This window comes from Neolamprologus multifasciatus, chromosome 17 (genome assembly GCF_963576455.1).
Source record: "Neolamprologus multifasciatus chromosome 17, fNeoMul1.2, whole genome shotgun sequence".
NCBI lineage: Eukaryota > Metazoa > Chordata > Actinopteri > Cichliformes > Cichlidae > Neolamprologus > Neolamprologus multifasciatus.
The window spans coordinates 25,273,171-25,295,219 of NC_140455.1; the positions used below are offsets into that span (position 1 = coordinate 25,273,171).

The 22,049-nt window shown below is 40.9% G+C and overlaps 1 protein-coding gene across 10 annotated transcripts in view; it reads left to right on the forward strand.

Moving 5' to 3' along the window:
* anks1b (ankyrin repeat and sterile alpha motif domain containing 1B) overlaps window positions 1-22,049 on the forward strand; it is a 290,075-nt gene that overhangs the window by 128,201 nt on the left and 139,825 nt on the right. For all 10 annotated transcript variants that reach the window (XM_085138763.1, XM_085138764.1, XM_085138765.1 and 7 more), the window contains one exon: window positions 3,859-3,990. In XM_085138763.1, the coding sequence (XP_084994889.1) occupies window positions 3,859-3,990 (132 nt within the window). The remainder of the gene's footprint in view (window positions 1-3,858; window positions 3,991-22,049) is intronic.

Consider the following 22,049-nt stretch of genomic DNA (forward strand, 5'->3'; position numbering starts at 1 on the left):
TTTTTTTTTCTTTCATTTCTTTAATAAGTTCACTTTCAGCGTAATTCAAGTAGCTTTTATGGACAGTGCAGCAGGTGCATAGACCTCATGCTGAGGCTCTCTCACACGTGCATGCACATTAAACACGTACACCACGTCTTACTCAGGCTGTAATTACCTGTATCCATCTTGTGCCCCTCTCTATAAGTACCAATTTGTATTCTATTACTGACACTCCTAACTTGTGTATGTCTGTGTGTGTTTATATGTGCCTGCAGGCTACTGTCTAAACTGTGGCCGGGCCTATTTAGTATGCGATTCAGTGTCTCTATAGTACAGAAATGAACAATGCAAATATGCGCAACAACTCACACATAGATTGCATACACTCACGAAGAATGCTGGCACAGTGTGAATTAAGTCAGAGTGGAAATGTGTGTGAGTTGTGTTCAAATGAGCACTAGCATGTGCATTCTGTGTGGTTAAACCAGCATGTGTTTGCTATAATCTGATGCCACTGGTCTGTCGGCACTGGTTGTATTCTTTGCTTACATTTATTACACAAGAATTTATTATTCAATTATAATTCAAAACTAAATCATTTAGTCCACATGCTTATCTACGTATTTCAAATCAAAGCTGAGATTGTGTATTTTTTCTAACCAGAATTCCAAGAACCGTAATGGAAAAGCACAGACTGTACATAAAAGGTGGATGTCATCGTGGAGCTTTAAGTAGAGTGTTCTGGCCATTTTCATCTTGGTGTTTGGAAACCAGATGTGACAAATGAGGCTTGGATGCTTTGTCGTCTGTTTTACTCTAAATTGGACCAAAATTGACATCATGTTAAGTGAATTAAAGCTAGGGTAGTGACTGAGGCCATAAACCCAATAGAAAAGTGTTTAATGAGGTTATAAGTCAAGTGAGGAAAACTTTCTTGTGGACTTGCACTCTGCCTTCTTTCTACAGCTCGCCCCCTGCTGGCCACTTATGGATTTATTTTCCCTACTTTGACTCTTTCTGTGTTTTGCGTGCAGATGATGCATAGAGCAGAGTATCAGATCCTCACATCTAAGAGGCCGGAACCTGTAAATACCCTTTACAAGTACTGTCTGGACTAAAAATCAAATGTGTTCCTTAATTTCAAATATTTGGTGCCAATCTGTAGCCATGCTAACAACCCCGCAGGACTATAATGATATACAGCTTTGCTTTAAGCTATATGTTGAGGGACACTGACTAGCAGGTTATAAAATGTACTGTCTCCCGATACTAACATTCTATCACTAAGCACAGAATCAAGTAAGGATTTATTGTAATAAATCATATTATTGGGCATATTGATCAGATTTTTCATACTGGTTTGAAATGTAATTTTTGCCACGATATTGTTCTCTGCACCAAAAATGTCACCTTGCTGTAGATTAGATTTAGGAGTTGATCCTTGTTTATTCATCGCTAACCATGAATGTCTATAATGACCAGTTAATTAAGACTTCTCCATGCTAGTTGGAAATCTGTACAATACTTGCAGCCCTGAGTAAAAACTCTGAACATGAGACATACAATATCAAAATTCACTCCAGAATTGATTAGTTTGATTAATTGTTTTTTTTATTTTGTAAAAAAAAGAAACCCATTTTAAATATAATTATAATATGAAAATGTACTCCTTCCTTTTTTGTGGAAATGGCATTTTGTGGCCACACCTGCAGTTCCTGTCTTCCCATCAGGGGACATATCACACTTTTCAGTGTTAGTGGTCCAAACTATTAGGAAAGAAATCTAGTGCAGCGTAACCCATTCAGTCATTATAGAGATATTTGAGCCTGGACCTGTCGAGCCACTTAAAATCTGTGTAAAAACTGTGTTTTTCATCCATGCAAAGACTCTCTTCAACAGATATTTTTTATGCATGGTTAGTTTTCACTAACCAGTTGGCTGCACTATCAAAGCCATGTGCATGTAGTGCAGGGAAATGTCTAAGGGTTTTTTTGGGTTTCATATTGATCTGTAAAATTTTAACTCATGTAACTTAAACTCATTACACTGGAGTCAGTTTAAATCCAAGAATAAATCATTTTGTGTTTCCTCCATCAAATGAACTGCACTCATTTGTGTTAACAAGCTTTCAGACAGACATAAAAGACACATTTTCATGTAGTTAAGCAGGTGATTTTCCCTAAGTCCTAATCCATCCCTTTAAAGCTTTCCCATTGACAACTAATGTAATATTGATTAGCTATGCAGCTTTCAGTATGAATAATTAACTGTGTCCTCTCTATTGAACACTGGCTGGCATCACATTCATACTGTAATGAAAGGTTATGTATTGTTTATGCATACAGTGCAGTATGTATATGTGAATACTGCAGTCCTTTTTAGATCAATCAATATTCAAGTGTTGCAAAGGGCCCTCTGCAATCTGGAGCGATTGGTGACCTTTCGCTTTCTGCCTCATTTTCTGCCTCCGTCTCCATTCTCGCTGCCGTTCTTTGGCTCTTCCCATCTGTCTCTCCTTCCTTCTGTAACTTCATTTGCACAGTTTTCATTCTTTGCTTCTTTAGCATGCCCTCTGCATTCCTGCCGCTCTTAATCCTTTTCTTTTTTTGTTCTTTTTGCCCTCTCGCTTGTCTCTTTTAGACCTCTGTTCTAAAGATAATCACCGCATGATGAACATGAGACCTCCCTCAGTCTATGCACCCTCATCACTCCTGGTAAAAGCTATATGCAGTTTTAGAGACGTCTGATATGTGTTTTTTGTCTTTATAATCTGCTGTGGTCTACGACCTCGGCTGCGTTGTTTGGTTCACAGAGATATCAGGTGGGCTTTATCTGCCCTCTAACGCTTCATACTGCAGAGCCCATCCGCACACCTGTCCCCTGAGAGTCAAAGAGCCCCCAGGAAAGGGCACTGCGTGTGAGCCTCAGATGTTCTGCTATTAATGGGCTTTTCTCACTAACACATACTAGCCCAAAGCAGTGCTGTGCAGGTATTTCAAGTAGTTATATGAGAAGGGTTGCAGGCTTTTGCTGTGATCCCCATGAAGAGCTTCACAAAGAGATACTGAGGTTGATAAAGATGGTGCCTTTGAGGGGAAATAAGCTGGCTTTTACTGTAATTATCAAAATCTCCAGTAATGGAAGAAAGTCAGGGAAAGAAATTCTAGATAAGAATGTATTTGATTGTTTGATTTTTATCCCATAAAAGTGTTTTTGGTGAATCTGCTGCACATTTAGCCATAAGCACCATAAGTTAAATCATTTTAGCAAACTGCCACTTACTTGCACCCACAGCTGTCACAGAGCGACGTTAGCATTGTGCTTTGAAGCCAAAAAGATGAATTGAATAACTCTGTAGAGCTAAAGAGAATGGCAAGAGGTGGGTGACCAGTCTCTGCGGTACTACTTGCTTCTTTTTTCTTTCCAGAAGGCAAATCAACAGTGAGCTGCTTCTGGCCAATAAGTGGCACCTGGAAAGGCTTCATAATAGCCTCCAACTCCCACCCCTCTGTCAACCAGCAGAGCCTTCAGGAGCAAAGTCTCCCTCTACCATGTCATTTGTTCTTTTAATTCAGTCTTAATGTAAAAGCTTGTTTATTCCAATTTGTTTCTGTCTGTGCCAGGGTTACATGAGCCACTGTTACTGTAAATATATTGGTCATAGCAGCTTTGAAAATAACTGCTGTCACCCTCTGTCCTCCTAAATCTATGCTGATGTATACAAATGGCTTTTGTACGGTACCATCAGTCTTTTCTTTTTCCAGTTGACAATTAATCTTCTTGGGACACATACACCCTCTAAAATTGAGCTGATTATTATTGGTTACTTGTTATAATGACAATCATATACTTGTGTTCTGATTTTTGTGCTCACAGCGGCCGACGCCACCTCTCCCTCCGGCCATGGAAGAAGATGAGGCAGAAAAGAGCTGCAGTCCCACTGGCTTCTGGGAAGCACTGACTCCATGCAATGGCTGTCGTAACCTGGGCTTCTCCAGCCTGTCGCAGGTACACACACACACACACACACACACACACACACACACACACACACACACACACACACACACACACACACACACACTTATATGCAGTGAATTATGATGATGATGTTTTGACTCCTAATTTGCATTATAATGCAGTGTCGGTGTGCACAGAGACAAAGAATGATATTATCATCACAATTCTTATTTAACATACATGATGTAGAGTAAAGCAACACACAAATTACAGGCTAGTGATATTGCCATTGTTCTGAGCGAATACTTTCACTGGTTACCTTGGGAACGCAGTGAAGGAGCCGTCACTAGAGAGACCGGCTCTCCTGGCAGTTCTAAATACTCTGCTCAGTTTCTGCCTCTTTCTTCATCTCCTTATCATACATTTCTGAAAATCCTCCCTATCTCTCCAGTTTTTTTGAAGCCTTTTACCTTTACGAGTAGTTCATGAACTCTGAATAACTCTCAGCTGAAATATCTGATATAGTGAAGCGACATGAAGGGCTAATGATCCCTGTGGGGGAAAATGGGCATATTACAACAACAAAGAAAGGCTGTGTAGGACAAAAGCTTGATTTTTAGGGTTTTACTGAACAAGCAGGCTTAATCCAAACTCATACTACTTCTCAGTATTCCCGCTCCATCTTTACTTCTTCCTTCCGGCTCCCTCAGCCCCACATGCTGTGTATTAAGTGTGTTTAAATGAGTGCTTAGCAGGGAGATGCATGCTGGCACAAACAGCGGGACATCTGACATTTACAACACAACAGACCCTCTGTCTGGTATACTGGCAGCCTGCCGGCCTGACTGGCACACCGCCTGGAGATGTTCGCACCTGGGCGAGTGTGTGCGTTTGTACTAATGCGCTGTGCATAATAGCTTAAACCTTTGAATGCGAGCATGTGGGTATACACAGTGTATTTGGTATCATCAGCTTTTTGTGTGTGACATCATCTCGAGCTTGCGTGGGAGGATTTGTGTGTGCGTGCGTGCTCGCGCTGGTTTTATTGAAGAAGTAGAAGTGGAAGGAACAGAGTGTCAGAGGGAGAGAAGGACTGAGTCGTTGCTGAATAATTATCTTATCACTGCAGTGATTTTCCCACTGCCATTGTGGATAAACAGAGTTAACATAAACACACACAAAAAAAGCATTTGCATCCCCTTAGAGGATTAATAGGGTCTAAAAAAAATAGCTGTGGTGCAGTCGCCGCCATCGTTTACATCTCAATCTTTTGTTTTTATCAATCCACGTGACATCTGCTAACATACGTGCTCACCAGTCCCCCCTGGTCATCTTTCTCCCCCGTTAGATGTCTGCAGTAGTGTTTTAACCTCTGTCACTTGTCTGAGTGTTTAGTTTCCTGGTTGTCAGCTGTCACTTAAAGCTGTCAGTCAAAGTGCTAGATTTTTGTAATGAGTCATACAGAAAATCTAACCTTAAAATAAACCGCTTAAAGCACCATGTTAAAGTGAGTTTTCTTTAACCCCCCCCCCCCCCCCCTCAATATACTTTAAAGAAAATTCATATTTTGTAACATGTAAATCAGATATTTGGTAAATAAAAATTGCTTCATGTGCTGTGTATTGTTTAATTTGAGGCAAATGAGTATATTAATCAGATAGATGTGTTTGATTAATTGAAATCAGATCAGGAACCTCTCACAGCCCTATTATCTTATCTCATCTCTTATCTTGTCTTATCAAGCTAGTCATTTAAAAACTTTCGAGCGGGGATATAAAACTCATTTTACATTGCGGGCCACATACAGCCCACTTTCATCTTATGTGGGCTAGACCGGTGAAACTCCGCTTTTTGTCAGTGAAAAGATGTTGAACTAAACATTGAATCTATTAAATCTTACTATATAATATTGATATATAAATATATAAATGTAATAATAGAAGATGAAGAAGCACAATTTCAACATCCTGTTTCAGTTTTTTTACATGCTGCTGTAGTAAATGAAAGAAATCTATAAGCATGACTCTTTGGGGTTAAATTGCAAGAAATGACTGAAATCTAAAATGAAATTGTGTTAATGGCCAGTGGGGGAGATCTTGATCAGTAGAAGAAAAAACCTGTAAAACTTAAAAATACAGTTTCTTTATATTTTCAAAAACCTTCCATCGGACCAGATTGGAATCTTTGCCAGGCTGATTCTGGTCCCTGGGCCTTATGTTTGGCACCCCTGATTCAGAGTATTTTTTTGGGGGGGGGGGGGGGTTTCATAAAAGAAATGCATGAATCTATCTAAACTGGAAAAGCATCACTGACATATAAACAGTGTTTACAGCCATGTGCCAAACCAGATGTACATTTTTATCTCTGAGAAATGTGTAAGGCAACATTTACATTTTGAATTTCTGGCAAGAGTGCTCCTTTCAGCTCTTTACAGTAGCTGCTATATGCTTCATTTTTCACCAGCTAGTTACTGACTTTGTTGGTGCCAGGGTTGCTATGGTTGCGAGGTCTGCGGTTTTCTGAGTAATTGGCCCACATTTGAAGCATTTCTGCAGGTTGAACTTTTCTTGTCCATGAGTTCGTGTTGTGTATGAAAATTGCGAATATATCCTAAAAATCATAAAAGCCAAACTCCAAATCAGCATGCTGGCTTAGATAGAAAACAAACTATTTTGTGATACTCTCCAACACCAGGTGCCTGCCTTTTGGGTGTTGTATTGTATTGTTTATTATAGGTTAGTTTGATTGGCCATGGGGCTGGTTTTATCAAACAGACCTGGCAGCTCTGTTTGGTGCTGAGCAGAGAGCTCACAGGAGAGTTTTTGTTGAACACAGCTGCCTGCTGCATCCAAAAGGCTGGAAAACCAAAACAATGACCTGAAAGGTCAGTACAGCCGAAGGGAAAAGCAGTGTTGGTTGATAATTTTCTGTGAAACAGGATGGCTAGCCATTGCAAATGTAAAATACTGCAATGAAGGGTTTATGGAAGTGTTTTAAAATATTATGTTGCTGAAAAACAACACTGTTAAATTCATAGCTATACCTTAGTAAAGCCTGAGAGTGAAACACCTAAGGGTTGGTGGTTTAGCAGGGGATACTTCTTTGTCCTCTGCCACCGGGTGGTATCAGGGTGAGCAAGGATGTGCCCAGGGTGGATATTGTCTCTGGACTCTGATCAGACACCTCACCACTCCAAAAACCACGGATGCTTGGTAGAAAGGTGCCGGGGAGTGTTGTGATCTGTAGAGGCTTCAGGTATTGGTGTGTAGACATATACTAGTTGTAGGAGTCAAAGAGAATTTGGCATGAGAAATACAGATTTTTTTTACAACATGTGTTCAAGCTTAACTATCAGAAACCCTTCTCATCATTAATGGGAACTTGTGTAATTTTCCAGTGCCTGGAAATGTACCTCTATCCTGTTTGTCTCAATTTCTAACCAGGACGAAGACCAAAAAAACGAATAAAGTCTGGTCTGAAAAAAATGTTATTAACTCTTTACCTTTTACCGTTTCATTCTACAGGGTGGGCCATTTATATGGATACACCGTAATAAAATGGGAATGGTTGGTGATATTAAAGTCCTGTTTGTGGTACATTAGTATATGTGAGGGGGCAAACTCCTCAAGATGGGTGGTGATCATGGTGGCCATTTAGAAGTCGGCCATCTTGGATACAACTTTTGTTTTTTCAATGGGAAGAGGGCCATGTGACACATCAAACTTATTGGTAATGTCACACGAAAAACAATGGTGTGCTTGGTTTCAACGTAACTTTATTAAATTGAAGCTGAGCAAAGTTACAGAGGTTTAATTAGAGACACAGCTAAGCATTTTGCAGTTTCGCATAATTTTAAAAAGTTTACATTTCTTCAGTATTGAACAGCAGAAATTAGACTTTCTTGTTGTAAGTTAGTTAAATTAAAAAAACAAAAAAACAAACAGCGGACGACAGCGCTGTACAAAGTGGTAGACTGCTGCGTAATAAGAAAGTGGATAATGCAGAAAACAGATTTTTAGATGAGACACGCTTCTTGAAGTACACTGAGAGGAGGAGAGCTGTGCATGATGTGTCATTTTATTGTGGTGGAAGCAAAACCGCAAAAGTAAGAGGGAATTCATGACGATGTTTATGTGAAGCGAAATGTGAAGCTTAGTTTGGATCTTCTTTTGCTGATGGTTCAGTCAGTTTTGGTTGGAGAATGATGAAACCTGCAGCGTCAGAATCTAGCGCAAAAAAAAAAAAGACGTAAACATAGAAAGCTGACATCTCACCAATTCTGATGCGTCGGCGGGTCCGCGCTCTATGTTTACGAATTTGTGCAGAATCCATGTACCTGCTCTCATTTACAGTTTTAGTCGTTTGGCGGTTGTTGAAATTTTGTGAGGTTTAACCTAACCAATTTTAATCGGTAAATCGATCATCAAAGCCCACCCCTACTTCTCATAACACATCCAGTCCATTGTGTTGGATGAAGGTTCATGAGTAGTGGAATAAAAAAAGCTGCCCTGTAGCATTACTGAGATGGATGTCTAATGTCAAAACTTGCTTGAAGTATTTCAACAGGCCCACAATTCACAGCTTCCAAAATATCCATCTGACGTGAAGTCATACCCTGAAACAAAAACAGCAAAGTAAATATGTACCTTTATTAAATGGCAGCTGAGGACGTTTTATTTCCTTTTCTATGTTTGTGCAAGACTGCACGTCCTAAGCAAGCATGAAATAAAGTTTGCCTATGTTTTAATATTTGTGTGTCTATACATATTTGTGTGTCTGTACCTTGTACCTTTGTGGCCCGAGATAATGAATTTAGCATATCCTTGCTGTCTGTCACATGCGTGCTTTTTGTGCACACATGACGGCACTCACTCCCTCATTACAAAGTTTCTCCTGTTGAGAACTGTCGTCACTAGCTACAGGTTTCCGCTGACCATCTCCATGTGAACGCAGTTTGACGCCAAAGCATGTGCGGGGCTTTCCTTCGCAGCGTCACCATTTTTAAAATTAAGTTACAGAACTCATTTGCGACAACCTTGAAAGCAAAAGAAAAGGGAGACAGGTAATGATGAAATGCAGGAAAGACAAGAGATGCTGTAGAGAGAGGTCTGGAGTGTTGCCAAGCAACACAGACTTTCTTGAGATGTCAGGCGTGGGATGTCCACCATTAACAAATCTCAGTCACCAACAGCATAGGTGCGTCAGACCACTGCACACACACATGCACATGTCAGCGTTTCTTGACTTTCTACCAGGTTATTTCCTCTCATTTCACCATCTTTACTTCCTTCCTGTTTTTCTTCCTCTGTCTGACTTTCTTTCTCCACACTTAGTCATACTTGCTTCTTACATTTCTCTTTCTCGAGCTCTAATTTTCTTTCTTAAGAAACAGGGCTTTACTCACAGCTGACGCAGTTTTAAGATGTGTGTTGTAAGGTGTCTTTGTGTGAGAAATGAGAGAATCTTAGCCAGCAGATATACCAAATAAGTGATATCCAGGCTCAGTTTTCAGTACAGTCCACCTTTACAGATATGTTTTAAAAAGTTGTATGAGAGCAGATGTTTTCATGATTTGCATGTTAGATACACAAACAGCATTTAGTCAAAGCCTGCTCAGACATGATCGGTCAAAACTCGTGAGACTAAGTGCAGGATAAGCTTCTGGTCTGGTTGACTCCAGATTGTGTGCATTCATATGTAGATATCAGTTTGTAGAGTTTAGTGTTGTGCTGTCACAGATCAGACAGCCATGAGAGCCTTTGAGGGTGCTAAGGAACATCAAAGGCAAGTGTTTATGAGGGGGCAGAAATTATGTGCAGAGCTTTAAAAGCATCTAAATGAGGGAGTCGAATTTGTGTGAGTGGGTGAGTTTTCATCTTATGTTTAAAGTTTAAGATCATACCTTTTTCAGATTGTTTAATGTTTTGTAATATTTAATTATGTAAAATAAGCAAGGTTGAAGTTGCTCCATGGAAACTGTATCTTTATCTTACGTGCAGAATTAGACATGCTTCGTTTAAATAAATAAATAAATCACACACAGCAGCTGGCCTTCTGAAGTTTTTCCTGGAAGCAAAGTGGCGGTATCATAATGTCATGCAAACAAACTGGTGATAAGATTTGATGAGTACAAATAAGGCTAAAGGTACTGAAAAGCAGTGACATTCTGTTATAATTTGGGGTTTTGCTCCCTTCTGATTGACAGGATTTTACCGTCAATATACTGTGAAAAGTATTCACTCACCAATCCAAGTGATTTATTTCAGGTGTTCCAGTCCCTTCCATCACCGTGGGTGTATAAAATCAACCATTTGTGAAGGAATGGGTCACTCTCAGGAGCTCATTTACTTCCTTCGTGGTTCCGTGATAGGATGCCACCTGTGCAACAAGTCCAGTCATGAAATTTTTATTATTAAATATTCCACAGTCCACTGTTAGTGGTGTTGTAGCAGAAGCGATAGAAAGTGGCAGTAACTCAACCCCAAATTTCTCAACATTTTTCCGCTCATAACCATTGGTCATATTCCATCCAACAGGGCGGATGACTCAAAGAATGTGCGCGTGATGAGGAAACCAAGGTACTTGGTCATTTTGGAGGCCGACTTAGGTAAATTGCATCTCTCTGGTCGCATTCACATTCAGACAAAGATGACTCCACCCACACCATTATGCTCCTCCTCTTGCTCATCACTAATACAAGTTTTTGTCTTGGTGGCATTACCTGGAGTCTTTTAATAAGGACTTCGGGCAGCACGAGTTGATGTGACTACAAAGTCAAAACAGGAGAATCTTTCCTAAGTGTTCAGTAACCAGTCGCAGCAGATGGCCACCCCTCCCTGATCCTGGTTCTGCATGAGGTTTCTTCCTGTTAAAAGGGTGTTTTTTCTTCCCACTGTCGCTGAATTGCTTGCCATAGGGGGCCATATGATTGTTGGGGTTTTTTGTTGTTGCTTTCTTTGTATTATTTTAGGGTCTTGACCTTACAATATAAAGCAACTGTTGTTGGGAGTTGGTGCTATATAAATAAAATTGAATTGAACTGAATGGAAAAAAATTGAATTAATCTTGCATTTATACCATTGTAATAAATCAAACTGTTAATATGTAGCCATTCTGCATATGCTAGTAGTATAATTATCTTCCACTCACATAAACCTTGTAGTCATAACTGCTCGGGAAAGGAAACATCAATTTCCTGAAAGAAAATGAGCGTGCCACTATGAGACAAAAATACATAACTGAAAATAGTCAGCAGCTATTTGGATGATGTGTTTAATTATTTTAGTAGGGTTTCTTTTTTCAGCTCCAGCTTTTCAGATTTGAAGTTTGATGTCTAATAGAACCTTTGGGAAAATTTAATTATCTCATTTTGGACTTGTAAAATTAAATTAAAAGTCAGTAATAGCTCCAGGAAAATGTGGTGGCTATTTTCTTGATATTTACTATAGACAAAATTAATTTATCAAGAAAATAATTAGCAGACTAAATGATCAAGCAAATAATTACTTCTTGCAGTCCGTGTCTGAGACGTCTAAAACTCTGCAGTGCCTGCAAATGTGTGCGCGTGTGTGTGAGGATTGTATGAATTGAGACAAAGATGTGAACAAAAGTGTTTTAAATTTTTGCTCGGAGTGAATAGCGGATGATGCTGTTTGCTCTGTGGATTTTAATCGTGTTCTTCCAGTTAATTATCATTCATTTAATTTGCTGAAAACAGAAATTCTGTCATTCAAAACATTGAATTAGACTAATTGATTATTATTATGTTCTCTTTTAATTTGATTTGATTTTGATTTTGCTTTCATTTCCCGCTCTCGCTCCCGTCTCTCTATGGGACGTGATGCAGCTTTGTGCTTACACTTGGTGCCTGTTAATGGCGTTATGCCCCTCTAGACTGCAGCTATAGGCTGTCAAAATAACTCACAAGACACATATAGGTGCTGTCATATTTCACCTGAAATAGACTGGCACAAACCTATAATGCCCTTGACTCCATGAAGATGTGCTGTGGATGCATGCGCTTGTTTGTGTGTAGTTTTACATCCCATCGGAGCATCACACATCTCACTATTCTTGAGGTAAACAGGAAAAGGCAGAGAAAGCTGCCAAGAGGGGAATAGAAGCTCAAAGAAAAGCCACCAGCAGGAATTTTTTTTTTTTTTACTGCAGTGTTGGTTTTATAATACGGTGCAGCACAGCAACCCTTCCTGTAGTGTTGATGCCCTTGAGCAAGGCATTGAAAACACAGTACGCTTATGCAGAGACTGTTAAATGTGTGCATATTATGTTGTGTTCCAGTTCAAATGAGCTTGCGTTAAAGAGATTAAGCCACAATCCTACACACAGGTGACAGAGCGAGATAAGGGTAAATTTGCTTTCTGTGTTCTTGTTTACAAAGGAATTAAAGATGTGGTTAGAAGGCTTTACAGGCAAATAAGATGACTGATCGTACCGAGTTCATATTTAAACAAACATCATTTGTATCCGTGTATTTGTGTAACATATTGATGGAAATTATTTTCATACAAAACACTGTTGTGGCCCCACATGGCGCGAGGGCTAATGATGTTGGCAGGAAACGTCTGTCTCTGTTATTTTGCCTCTGGCAGCACAGTTATGCAAAAACCTATGATAATAGGTATTTGTCATTTTGAGCGATTTACACTCAGCTAAAAAAAGGGGAATGAACTTTGTCGAGAGATGTGAGGTGGTTGCAGATGATGCTTCATCATGTTTAGCTTGGTCTAATCTCGGGAGATTATGAGTTTCTGGAAAAGAAGCGCTCTCTGTTAAAGGAATTTCTTGATTTTTACATCAATATAGTTATATGAGGTTGCAGTTGCTTAGTGTACCCTCATACCAAACCCAGCATGCTGATTTTAAATGGATATAGTGTTTGCTAATTCAGTCTGAATACAAAGATTTAGTGTTTGACAGCTATATCCTCACCAGTATAGCTGCCAAGCCACAAAGTAGTGGAGCCAGTGGCTCCTTGGCACTGGCTCCACTACTTTGTGCCCCTGTCTCGCATCATTTTAGGTCTGCACTGAAAATCATTCTTGTGAACTAAAATAAATTAAGTGTAATAAAGCAAACATCAAGCTGATAGGCAGTATAAAAGATGGACATAGGTACTGTGATGACACCCTGGTGAATGAAATCCTGTTTTGTATGGTGGAAGTGACTGTGAACTTACTGTGAAACCACACACTTATTAACTGACATTTTGTCAGTCCAACTTCATTAGACAATGAACGTATCCTTGGATTATCCTCCTTTCAGGAAATCTACAAAATAGACTTTGGCTACGTCCACACGTATACGGGTATTTTTGAAAATTGAGATTTTCCGTTTTTGTTTTTAAAAAAAATCCTGTCCACACGTAAACGCAAAAACGAAGGAAAACGCTGCTAGGAACATGCCAAAGCAACAGGTGGCGATATATTCCTAACCGTGTAGAAATGTTGGCCAATCAGAAATCTAGAAGCCTGGGCGGGAAAGAGTAAACAAAGATAGATCTGCACATAGAAACAGAAGTCAAAGGAGCTTGCAAAGAAAAGCGTCTGGACTTCTTTAAGTTACTTGAAGACGTTTCACCTCTCATCCGAGAAGCTTCTTCAGTTCTAAGGTCAAATGGTGGAGAGTCCCAGATATAAACCTAGTGGGAGTGTCCCCCCACAGAGGGACAAAAGGACCCCCTGATGATCCTCTAATCGCCTGAGCCAAGGTGTGGAACTGGGTGTGGGTCCCAATCAGCCAGAGTTTCGGGTGAGTTCATTGTGAAACCTGGCCCCACCTTATCATGCGAATTCCTGAGGTCAGATGGCCCAGGGTGTGAGTGGGCGTTAAGGCGTCTGGGAAGGGATCTCAAAACTGGATTATAGATGGCAGAGAGTTGGTGTCGTAAACCACCGCCTCTGTTCAAAGATGGTCACTCACAGTGGACATAGATGGCTTCTTTCACTCCTCTTTCAAACCATCTGTCCTCTCTGTCCAAAATGTGAACATTGGCATCCTCGAAAGAGTGTCCTTTATCCTTAAGATGCAGATGGACAGCTGAGTCTTGTCCTGTGGAGGTGGCTCTTCTGTGTTGTGCCATGCGCTTGTGAAGTGGCTGTTTGGTCTCTCCAATGTAGAGGTCTGGGCATTCCTCGCTGCACTGTACAGCATACACCACATTGTTAAGTCTGTGTTTTGCCGTTTTGTCTTTCGGGTGAACCAGTTTTTGTCTGAGTGTGTTGCTGGGTCTGAAGTACACCGGGATGTCATGCTTGGAGAAAACCCTCCTGAGTTTCTCTGATACACCGGCTACATAGGGGATGACAATGTTGTTGCGTCTGTCCTTCTTATCCTCCCTCACTGGTGTCTGATCTTCTTTTCTGTGCCTCTTTGCTGACTTTAAGAACGCCCATTTAGGATAGCCGCACGTTTTGAGTGCTTCCTTTACATGTGTGTGTTCCTTCTTTTTCCCTTCAGGCTTAGAGGGAAGATGTTCTGCCCGGTGGTGTAGGGTCCTAATTACTCCAAGTTTGTGTTCCAGAGGGTGATGGGAGTCAAACAGGAGGTACTGGTCCGTGTGTGTGGGCTTCCGGTAAACTTCGATGTTGAGGTTGCCATTCTCTTCAATGTGCACAGCGCAGTCCAGGAAAGGCAAACAGTCGTCCTTTGTGTCTTCCCTGGTGAACTTGATGTTTTTATCCACAGCGTTGATGTGCACAGTGAAGGATTCCACTTCTTGTGTCTTGATTTTGACCCAGGTGTCGTCTACATATCTGTACCAGTGGCTGGGTACTCTTCCTTTGAAAGAGCCAAGAGCCTTCCTTTCCACTTCCTCCATGTAAAGGTTGGCTACAATAGGTGACACGGGGGAGCCCATGGCACAGCCATGTTTTTGTCTGTAATAGCCTTCGTTGTATTTGAAATATGTAGTGGTGAGGCAGAGGTCTAACAGTGTGCAAATCTGATCGGGTGTGAAGTTGGTCCTGTCCTCCAAGGAGTTGTCTTCTTGTAGTTTTTTTTCTGACAGTCTCCACTGCCTCCGTGGTGGGTATGCACGTGAAGAGAGAGACTACATCAAAGGACACCATGGTTTCATCTGGATCCAGGGTAAGTTTCTGGACCTTGTCAGTGAAGTCGGTGGAGTTCTTGATGTGGTGTGGGGTGTTCCCCACGAGAGGAGCAAGGATGGTAGCAAGGTGTTTTGCAATGTTATAAGTGGCTGAGTTTATGCTACTGACTATGGGTCTGAGTGGGACAGCTTCCTTGTGGATTTTTGGAAGTCCGTAAATGCAGGGTATGGCATCCCCTGGGTAAAGGCGGTGATAAGTAAGGCGGTCAATGATTTTGTCCTTTTCCAAGTCTTGAAGGCAAGCTATAACTTTCTTTTTGTAGCTGCTTGTGGGGTCTCGCTTTAAGGCTTCGTAGGTATTGTTGTCACTGAGGAGAGTAGTGATCTTTGTATGGTAATCTGTAGTGTTTAGGACCACGGTGCATCTTCCCTTATCCGCTGGTAAAACAGTGATGTTGTGGTCTTTGCTCAGGGAAGCGACGGCCTTCTTTTCCTGTATTGTGAGGTTGGACGGAGGGACTTTGGCACTGGAGAGGGTGGCTGAGACTTTCATTCTGATTTGCTCTGCTTCTGTCTGTGATAATTTATTAATCCGTATGGCAGATTCTGTGGCTGTGATGAGGTCCACTATGGGCAACTGTTGTGGAGAAATGGCAAAATTGAGACCTTTGGCCTGGATGACTGAGAACCTTCACAGACATATTGCCGTACATTTTGGGAGGAACACCCTTCAACTGGTGCGGGAGTATGACCTCAGGAATTCGCATGATAAGGTGGGGCCAGGTTTCACAATGAACTCACCCGAAACTCTGGCTGATTGGGACCCACACCCAGTTCCACACCTTAGCTCAGGCGATTAGAGGATCATCAGGGGGTCCTTTTGTCCCTCTGTGGGGGGACACTCCCACTAGGTTTATATCTGGGACTCTCCACCATTTGACCTTAGAACTGAAGAAGCTTCTCGGATGAGAGGTGAAACGTCTTCAAGTAACTTAAAGAAGTCCAGACGCTTTTCTTTGCAAGCTCCTTTGACTACGATGACCTGGATGACTGAGAACCTTCACAGACACATAGAAACAGAACTGAGTCCTGTGTGGAGGGACAGTGACTGTGTGTGTATATGTAAGCATTTAAACACTGCAGAGAGTAACAGTATTTTGTGTAAGTCCGCCATTGTAGAAATTCATTTCACTGAAACAATAACGTGCGCACAGTGTGACGTCAAAAAATGCGCACACCTTTGACGCTGCGTTTTCTCCGTTTTCCTTGTCCACATGTAAATGCAAAAACTGGGTTTTCAAAAATATCCACCCTGGCAGGTGTTTTTAAAATTCTGCGTTTTCAGTGACCAAAAATGCCGTTTGCGTGTGGACGAAAGGCGCAAACGCATAGAAAAATCTGCGTTTTCAAAAATACCCGGGTACGTGTGGACGTAGCCTTCAGTATGACTCGAAATGAGTGACTGAGCTCATAAACTGATCAGGAAAAGTGTTCATAGAGGTCAAGTCTAATGGCCCTTCTTTTGGGAGGGATGTTTTTTCCGTGGCTCTTCATAAGGCTGGTTAGTGGTCTCCAACCACTGCGGTAACCTCAGTCATGGTGGCCTGTGCTTGAAGAAAACAGTTTTCACTCAGCCATAAAAACATATTACACACAAACATAACAATCAAAAAGCAAACACTGCAAGAATGATAACAATACTGCTAGCGTAACAACTTTAACATTAACATTCCCATGAGTCCCTGCAAAAACCAGCCATAGTCTGCATGGTTGGCTCACTTGGGGCTGACATATACATTGCCTTTAATTCTGTTTTTTCAGCAGTTTTAAATGTTTGTAATATTGGCCAGTGATTGTTCATGCATCATTAACAAACACAAGATCAGACTTTTAAATCAACTACTACATTAACCTCCTAGGACCTAGAGTGCACATATGTGGACATCACATTTTGGGTTGTCTTGACCAAAATACTAAATTTTGCTCTACAAGGGCCTGATTTCCACTTACGAGGACATTATACTGCCACTGTTCTATCGAAATGTAAAAATGTGGATCTCATTTTTCTCAGAAACAAAAATCAGGGGAAAAAAAATCACATAATTCTTTGTTTTTACATTCATCAGGTCTCAAACAGCCCAAATAGCAAAGACAAATTGAAAATGCATGCCATAAAAGAGTTCAGGTCTTTGGAGGTAAAAGATTGTTTTGTTTTTTTAATCTGTTCATATTTAAACAGCTTTGAAAACAGCCCATAAAAACAATGGAAATCAGCTTTCAGTTTTTGCTTCTGGTTTATCAGTAAGGTTGTGTAAATGCAGCCATGGGAAATAAAATAATAACTGGGAAGTTAATTTCAGCTCCAAACTAAATGTGCTTCCTGCTGCAAACTTTTTTTCTCCCACCGTTACGCAACGCACACTCACCTTAGCAGCCTTTTGTTGCTTCAGAACTTCCTCCAAAGTTGAGGGACCTGCAGTTAAATGCAGTAAAAGTTTGGTCACACAGCAGTGGCTCTCTCTCTGCAGTCTCTTGCTCCAGCTGGTTGCCGTGTCTGTGGGATTAAGCGTGGAGCCGAGGGAAGCCGCAGTTAGAGCTTTGCTCAATACAGTAGCCATCATGGGGAATGTGAAGGGTGTAATTTTCTGTGGAGTGAGTGTCGGTGTCCCATGGGTGGCTCAGCTAGCTGATCTTTGAGGGATTAGCCAGCCATGGAGGGAAATCCAATTCTGCAAGGCAGTCCTTGCTCGCTGATCGGACCAACCTGCACCTCTGACTTTTTCTTTCCTTTTCTTCTATTTTCCAGTTTCAGATTTACTTCACTCTGTCCTTTAATTCTCAATCAAATACTCCCTATACCTTACCTATTTTTGTGATTACCTGAGATAAAACAGTAATCCGGTCGTTAAGTGATGACGTGACGAATCCTACTTCCGGGCCTAAGGTAGTCTGCGTTTAATATGGCTTTTGTGTTGTTAACATGTTTAATGTTTTGTATTTTCTTCTATTTAATCTCAAAAAGCTCCTAAAACAGTCAGTGATCACTGTTGACCTCCCTCGGGTTTTATTACCGCTAATCATTTATTTAAGCTCAGTTTTTAAAACCTTAGGATGTAACTACAGCCCAGCCCATGCAGCAGTATGTGAATGACTAACCTCGTATTGTGGATGGATTATCTCAGTTATTCTCCTGGCTGAAGTTTGGCCTTTTACAGCATCCAGCATCCAGCAAAGTTAGCTTACTTATATTATGCTAACATAGCTGTGTTGCTAGCGGTAACATAGCACATCATTATATACCAGCTAGCCAAACTTCAGTAACCCTACAAACGTCACTGCTGTTTAGTTTTCTGTTGTCATTTATGTTGGAAGTGATAACAGAGCTGTACGTTTTAATTTGTTTCCAAAACCCCGCAGTCAGGACATGCTATATTGTATTTAGATAGAAGCTAGCGAGCTAACTTCCTACTAACTTCTAACTCCGTTAAATGTCATAAATTCAGTTTTCATGGATGCCTGGATGTTAAACTCAATTGTTACACCTGGTAGAGCAGAACGCTGATCATTTTATTAAAGATGAAAGACTTTAGACAATTTTTCAACTCTCAGTAATGCCATAGTGATCGTTTTTATATATGGACCTGCAGCGGAGTTTAGGCCCAGACACGGCTAGTGACGTCAGACTTAACAACCGGATAGAAATTTTAGAGATGTACTTAATTGCTTTCTTGTAGAATTGTATGGGAAACAAATCCCCCAAATCATAACCCACAACAGAACACAAAGATGGAGATAAAGTTTTGACAGAATGAATACAATTGTGCCTCTGCAATGATTAAAAAAAATAAAAATACAGCTTTCTTACAGCATTCTGCAGGTTGCCAGATGGGATTTTGGTCAATGTTTGATTATCAAGAAAGAAGAACATACCCATTCAGTTTTGAACTGCCTTAATCTTTCTTCACGTTCTGTCTCTTTTCTTTATTGGTATCCTCTACTGACCGCACCCACCCTCTCATCGAGGCCCTCAGAGCGTCCTTTGTCCTTTCTTGTGTTCACCCCTCCTCTTTCTTTCTAATCAAATAGTCTCCATGAGGAAATGCCAGCAAATTATAGCGTCTATTCATATCTGATGGCCTGTGAACTCTGTGTACAGTGGATTGGCTGTTGGGTGGTACAGCGCTGGGTTTAACTGAAAAACAGAGATTCGGGATTTAAGTTCCTCGGATGTAACAGAAGCAACAGCACATTTCCTGGTTGGGTTATCAGGCCTGCGCACATGCAAACAGGCACGCACACACAAATGCTATACATAACGAGAGTAAACTCAATCAGAGAAAAACACACAAAATATGCATGAAAGCTCTGACATGATCACACACGCATAAAAAACCCCCTTCCCACCAAACTGTATCTGCAGCAGACAGACACGTACAAATGCCGCACTGCATTATTACACAGATATAATCAGAAACAATCTTCTGGCCACATGTGGAGGCACATAGACACACACACACCCAAAACGCACACTGTCAGACGTTTAATCTGGCCTGGCAGTTGGATGGGAGCTGCATACGACCTGCTAATTAGTGGCCAGAGGAGGCCTCTGTTTGTCTGCTCTCTTCCTGTTCAGCTCAGACACAAGTTTCTCTGTCCTATCTCTTCCCTTTAAGATAGAGAGCGAGAGAGAGAGAGGGAGGGATATGAATGAAGACCGAGTGTGTCTGTTTGTTGGAGGCACAGCACACACTTCTGTGCGTGAAGCCTTTTTGACCACATTTTAAAGCTTTTTGACCCCCCCATCACCTCCAGGGCCAAGCGGGAGGATACCATCAGAATATCAAGGTAGCGAAACCTGTTGTCACCCTGCCGGATTAATTTCATCTCCACATTCAGGTGCTCCTAGGCTTCTGTCGAAAGATTTCTCAGCACCGGCTGTCCTGTTTGAGATAGGTGGGACATGCGCTGTAGAGGGACTTGCTCAAACTTTAAGTTTGTTGCTCTCTTCAGTGAAGCCGGATCGCTTGCTTTCTTGTCTCCCTTTGGCTTACTTTAGTGTAGAAAAAACAAGCACGTTGTCTGAGTTGCCTCCCATTTCTGTGCATTTTTCCTCTGTGTGCGTGAGGAAATCCTTTCTCCTAACTTACCGCACTCCCACTTCCTCTGCTTCCGTTCCTGAGCACAAAGTCATTTTCCTCTTCCCGCTCTGTCTCTCTGTCTCGTGCTCATCTCCTCGGGATTCGCTGACACAAACTCCAAAGTAAGTGTTGAGTAGGATCCTGGCGTCCTTTTGATCTACCTGTGTTTTCCTCTCCCTTCTCTTTTCGCTGTCTGTTTCTAGTCTTATCCAAAGCTGTGGTTTTTATTACACCTGTCAGATTTGACCTCCTTTCTTTTGCCTTGTTTCTGCCAAAGCAGCCAGGGTGGACGCTGGAGATTTAACAGGAATAATAAAAGGTGATGTAGAAGTGAAAGAGGTAAATGTAACTATACCTGTACCCTTTGCTGTAGCTATAGCAAAGGGTATAGCACAAGTTACAGCACAAAAATAGGTCTTTTTCAATACAATTATTGATTATTTATACCTGTATTCATTTAAGGAATAAATGTAGTTACAGTTCTAACTATTGCCATTCTTTCAGTCTTCACCATCACTGCTTTTCATTTTGTTTTTTCTTCCCTTCAGATGCTAGTGGGGCAAAGCTTTCATTATTTCTTTCTGGAGATTTTGTCATATGCTTTTCTTCAGTGCATCTATTAATCAGTGTGACTCCGCTCGTAGCGTTTCAAAAGCTCTGGAATACAGAATGACATCCTCGTTGTTCCTGTAAACAAAGGAGACAGTAGCTGAGATTATTCTTAACTTTTCCCACCAAAATTTATCATCTGAGTCATTTATTTTCAGATCACAACTGAATTTCCTATGAGCTCTGACACTTCCTTTTACAAAGACAATGGTTCCACTTGTCTCTGTTTCGTTTTGGATCTCTGTTCACTTCCAGTGAACAGTAACTCGGAAAGCTTTATCTTCGTTCGCTCTAAAGTACTGCCCCCTCCCAGCTTTGCGCTTTGGAGCAATCTCATGCATTTCCTGGCAAATCTGACCCACCGAAAAACCCCTTTGGTATGATTACATTCCTACTAATAGTAATAATAATGCTTCAGTTTTCAAAACATAGATCCAAAATGCTTTGCAGAGTAAATTGAAATGCCACTGATTGAAAATCAAGAATCAAAAAGAAAATTAAACACAGTTAAAACAAAAGCAAGTAAGAGCAGAATAAGACTTGGACAAACAGGGTAAATAATATGGCAGTGAGGTCAATACAATACAAATAAATGAATAAGAAAACAATCCTTATAGAAAAACAACAACCAAGAACAACTTTACGTAAAAATCCGTTTTGAGGTATGACTAATGGTCCAATGTTGATCGTTCCTTGCTGAGATGATTTAACCCTAACCCTAACCCCCATCCATGGAGATGCTACATTTTATTACACCAACTTTGCATGTGCCTGATTTTCCAGAGTTTAAATATGTGTGACAGTGATGACTACTCCACCTAGGTGTCTCCAGCAGCCATGGCTTTATAAGAAGACGCAAAGTCTGCTCTCCCCAGTTCTTCTTGTAAAGACATCCACAGTTGCAGGGCTCTAACAGAAAGTGCCCAAATTCTTTTTGTAATGATGAATTACATCATTACATCAAAAGCTATGGGAACAGCTAAGAGGGCCTGCAATCGAGAATGCAAGCAGAAGAATTCCTGATGTTTGAGGACAAATTTTCCCCTTAAATTTAAATCCGTAAGTTGTAAGTTTACTAGCTGTCAGTGAAACAACATATACCTCATATTCACATAACAGTAAAAAAATATCTTTATCTATAATTCTCTATATGATTCAACAGAAGCATATGTTAAACTTCTGCCTTATGTGATTGTAAATATACTTCAATTCAATTTTATTTATACAGCGCCAAATCACAAGAGTCGCCTCAAGGCGCTTTACATTGTAAGGTAGACCCTACAATAATACAT